Source organism: Entamoeba dispar, genomic scaffold, assembly GCF_000209125.1.
Source record: "Entamoeba dispar SAW760 scf_1105229461603 genomic scaffold, whole genome shotgun sequence".
NCBI lineage: Eukaryota > Evosea > Mastigamoebida > Endamoebidae > Entamoeba > Entamoeba dispar.
This window is the reverse complement of record NW_001854775.1, coordinates 4,054-8,815: the sequence shown is the minus strand read 5'-3', so window position 1 is coordinate 8,815 and position 4,762 is coordinate 4,054. Positions and strand designations below refer to the sequence as shown.

The 4,762-nt window shown below is 21.7% G+C and overlaps 1 protein-coding gene across 1 annotated transcript, besides 9 other annotated features; it reads right to left on the bottom strand.

The window, feature by feature from the left end:
• The first annotated feature begins 42 nt into the window (after positions 1-42).
• Positions 43-219: a microsatellite.
• Positions 220-223: 4 nt separating this feature from the next.
• Positions 224-317: a microsatellite.
• Positions 226-395: a microsatellite.
• Positions 396-404: 9 nt separating this feature from the next.
• Positions 405-530: a microsatellite.
• Positions 531-636: 106 nt separating this feature from the next.
• Positions 637-812: a microsatellite.
• Positions 683-865: a microsatellite.
• Positions 866-982: 117 nt separating this feature from the next.
• Positions 983-1,018: a sequence feature (AT_rich).
• A 135-nt stretch (positions 1,019-1,153) lies between these two features.
• Positions 1,154-1,255: a microsatellite.
• A 500-nt stretch (positions 1,256-1,755) lies between these two features.
• Positions 1,756-1,831: a sequence feature (AT_rich).
• On the bottom strand, positions 1,828-3,099 carry EDI_175460 (WD repeat-containing protein, putative; the record flags this gene model as incomplete). The annotated part of the gene is made up of 1 exon (XM_001738651.1): positions 1,828-3,099. One exon carries the CDS (start codon positions 3,097-3,099, stop codon positions 1,828-1,830), a length of 1,272 nt encoding a protein of 423 aa, XP_001738703.1.
• Positions 3,100-4,762: the final 1,663 nt, after the last annotated feature.

Sequence of the window (4,762 nt, the reverse complement as noted above, 5' to 3'; positions counted from 1 at the left end):
TAATAACATTAAAAATTAAAATTAAATCAAATCAAAATAATCAAAACAAGAAATGAAAATAAGAATAAAATGAAAATAAATAAAATAGAAAAATAAGAAATAAAGAAATAATAAGAATAAAGAATAATAATAAGAAAGAAAAGAAATATAAATAATATTAATAATAAATTAAAATAAAATAAGAAATGAAAAATATAATAATAATAAATAATAAAAATATGAAAGAATAAAGATAATAATAATATAAAATGATGATATTAAAGAAATTATTAAAATATAAAATAAAGATAAAAGAAAACAATAAAATATAAAATAAATTCATTTTAATATAAATCATTTAAATAATTAAACAATAAAATTATTTTATAATAATGAAATATTTCATAAATATAATAAGAAAGAACAAATAAAAGAACAGAGAAAAATAAATAAAAGAATAATAAATAATAAATTAAAATAATCAATATACTAAAAAGAAAAAAAGAGAAAAAATTATATATATAAATAAAAATCATAAAAATAAAAATGAATAAAATAAATTGCATAAATAAAATAATGTTAAATAATTTGCATCAATAAATTAAACGCTTTTTTATTTCATATTTCTAATTTCTGTAATAAAAAAAAAATGCATCCTTTATTTCATCATTATTTTCATCTTTTATTATCTCATTTTGAATTATTCTTTTTTATCTTCTTTCTTTTTATATTCTCAACATTCTACTTTTATTCTTTTCATCTTCTTCTATTTCTTAATTTCAATTTTTTCTTTTATATCATTCTTTCTCTTCATTTTTCTCTTATTTCCTTTTTTTTCGTTGCCCTTAATTAAATACTTTTTCTCTTGTTTGTTTGTTTTTTATTTAAATATTTTGTTATTTGATTATTAAATTCTTTCTTCTTCTTCTTTTCTTTCAATATTATATTGTATTATTATTGTATTATTTTGATGTGTTTGTTATTATTTTGTGATTTTCATTAGATTTATATTGTTTAAATATTGAATAATTAATAAATTGTAGATAAATGAATTAAAGATATCATGAATGTGAAAATGAAATATTTGTCATTTCATTTATTTCATTGTTATAAATGATGAATAGTCATTAATTTCGATATTATAATGATTTAATTGAATATTTATGAATTTTACATATTGTTCATTATATTTATATTCATTAGATATTACATTTGATAATGGTGTTAAATTATATCATTTTATATTTTCATTAATTGATATCATATTAAATATTATTCTTATTCATCGATCTTTTATTAAAATAAAATATAGAATATAGTTAAGAGAATATTCAGATTGTTTTCAATAAATGGATACAATTGTTAGTGATGATTGATCTGAATATTTATTATTTCTTGTTTCTTTTTTGTTTCTTTTTGAATCGAATATTTGATTCTTAGTTTATCAAAAATGAACTTTAATTCTAATTGAAATGAATTCACAGTATCTAAATCAAGTCTATCAATTAGAGCACTATTATGTTTGTTTATGAATGATGTACTATGTGAGTTAATGTCATAAAGTAGGATATAAAGAAGGAGTATTTAATAAAGAAGAACCAACTGAAATACTTAAGAAAAAAGAAAGATATTTATAAACGAAAAGTCCACAGTGGAATACTTCTTTTTAAATTAAATCTAATTGAGAAATACGAAGAAGAGGAGTTAAAAAAGATAAGGAAAGAGTACCAAAGAGAGTGGAGAATTAAACACACTCATTTTATGTTTCTTTCATTGTTATTATAAATTCATTTCATAATTAATTATTTGTTATTAAAAACAAAATTATAAAAATAAAAAAACAATTTTTTAAGAGAAATCAAATAACATTAACTCTCCAGAAGAACATCCACAAAATAAATATCTATCATCATAAGTAAATGAAGAAACAATAGAATGTGTATTTATGGTATTAATTAGATTAAAATTTTGAGAATCAATTAAAGATAAAGTCATATCTTTAGAAGAAGAAATAATTTTATCATTTTCATGTTTAATAAAAATTACTTCACCTGTATGATTTTGTAATATTTTTAAAGGAATTTCAGGTTTTCTATAATCCCATACCATTATATTTTTATCATTAGAACAAGTTATTATTTTATCTTCAATAAAATCAAAATGATTTACACCTGCATGATGACCTTTTAATCTAATTGCTGTTTGTTCTAGATTTCTTATATCCCAAAATTCTACAGTTTTATCAAATGAAGATGATACTCCAAGTTGAGAATTAAATAATTTAGAATATGTAATTGGTCTTTTATGTTGACGATATTCACCTATTATTTCTAATTTATTTGGGTCTAATAATGTTACAGTTCTTTCATATCCAAGAACTAATTGTTCATTAAAAGTAAATCCATTAACTTGAAATCCAGTAACAACTTCATTTGCAATTCCTGAGACAATGTTTATATCTTTAATAACTCCATTTTTATATCCAATTCTAATATTATCATTATTTAATGTTAATCCTACAATTCCACAATTTTGTCCACTGAATACTTTTTCATTAATTAATGTTTTCTCATTAATTTTCCATACTTTTACTTTTTTATCACTTGATCCTGTTACTAATATTCCTTTCTTTTCTTCTATTTCAATACATTTAATTAAACTCATATGTCCTTCAATTGTATTTTGTGTGTATTGTATTTGTCTCCAATGTTTTCTCATTGTAGCACATTTTCTGAATATTTCTGCTGCTTTTTTATTACTTTGAAAGAGATTAATAGATGGTTTAATTTCTTTAATTTTGTCTTCCCAATACTTTTCACCTTCTATTCCAAAGATAATCCCATGTAATTGTCTACAACTTCTTCCTAATGACACTGCATCTTTTGCATCAAGTGTTCTCAGTATTTCTCTTATTATTGATCCAGGTAATTGTAAAAGTGGAACATTGTTTTGAAGTGTTTCTTCTCTTCGTTCTCTAATTGGTAGAAATGATGCTGGTGCTCTAAAGTATGGTTCTGTTGTATCTTCACAAAATACTGGAAGATCCAATAAAATATTTGCAGAAATAGTAGATAACAATTCACTCACATCTAGAAGTATTGATGAGTTTAATGAGTCCATTCTTTTCTGTGATTCTTTTTATCTTAGAAATAAGAGTTCTTCGTTATAATTTTCTTTATTAAGTCACATTGAACTATGACAAAATTCATATTTACATACCATTTTGTGTTATTAAATTTGAGTAAATTTCTAAATCATTCAGAATTAATACTTGAACTACTCAGTTATAAAATAAATGAATAGAATGACTAAATAGTTATGTGTTGTATTATCTACAATTTTAATTCTTTTATTTTCATAATAAATAACAGAGTTTTGATGTGTGATTTTTACTTTGTTTATTTTAACAATAATTCCACATTTCAATATTGTTGAGATAATAATAATGTCCATATCCCATGAAGATTTCTCATAATATAAATCTATGCCATTGACGATAATTAGAATTATTTTATATTTGTAAAGAAAGAGTACAAGTAATTAATGATTTTCTTGGTAAAGAATATGAACAAACAATGAATAATGGAATTGTTGAATTTTGTATGAATATGTTTCTTTTTAAAACAACTACAAACAACACAACTTATTCAATTGTACCATTAGTTTTATAACACAATGAGTTAATACTTAGATAAATACTCTTGATAATGATTTAGAGAGAATGTACTTATTCATCCAAGTTATTTGGTTATACTCACAAAATATGATATGGATTTAATACTATGTTCATTCTAATGACATTATTTTAAATAAACTGTGATATTCTTCTTAGTTAAAATGTTTTACTCACATGAAAGAATTGTGACATGAATTGATTCAAAAAGAATAGTTTATCAGAACTGTTTATGTTTGTTTTTAAATTACTAAATATCTTGTTGGTTATTAATCAAATGATGGTTCAAATCTCTCAACATATTTGTGAGATACGTGTATATAAAAGAATGTATTTCATGTTGTATCAACAATATGTTTTATCAATACTTAAATGAGATGTTTTAGTCTCAACTTAATGTTTCTGTTATCTTTTGTTATGAAGTGAAGAATAAAGATACTAAGATAAAGTATTTCACAAAGCAGAGTTATATTAATTGTATTGTGATTTGTTCTACAAAATAAAGAACATTGATAATGATTGAGTATTTAATTATCGATTGTTTGAATGAGATTTATTTCATCACTTTGTAAACTTTGTTATTCATTATAACACATTCATTTTGTATGAATATTTATTCTTACATCAAACAAAACAGTGACAAACACATTAACAATGTTCATGTTTATTCTGTATTGATGACAGATTCTTTATTAACTCATTCCCTATTTCTTATTATGACTCATCCTCTATCATGAAATACAATTAACAATTATTGGTTCTTCTATTATTATTAATCTCTCTTATTTGTTGAAGGTTTCTTTTATTATACAAGTGTCTTTCAATGGTCAGATAGTTATGACAATCAAATTACACCACTTTGATTTCTTTGTTTGTGTGGGTTTGTTTGATTTTAACTGTTGTTTTGTTAATTGTGATTAATCCTCAAGACAAAAACACAAGAAGAGACATTGATGTGTTTAATGAATCTAAAGAAGATTTGAACAATGGAAGTGAAATGAATGTTCATAAACACTCCAAACATAGCTAATTCACCACAAAATGAAAGAATCCCTATTGACATCTTTATCTATCACACACCAGACAATTATAGTAATATCCCAATGACAA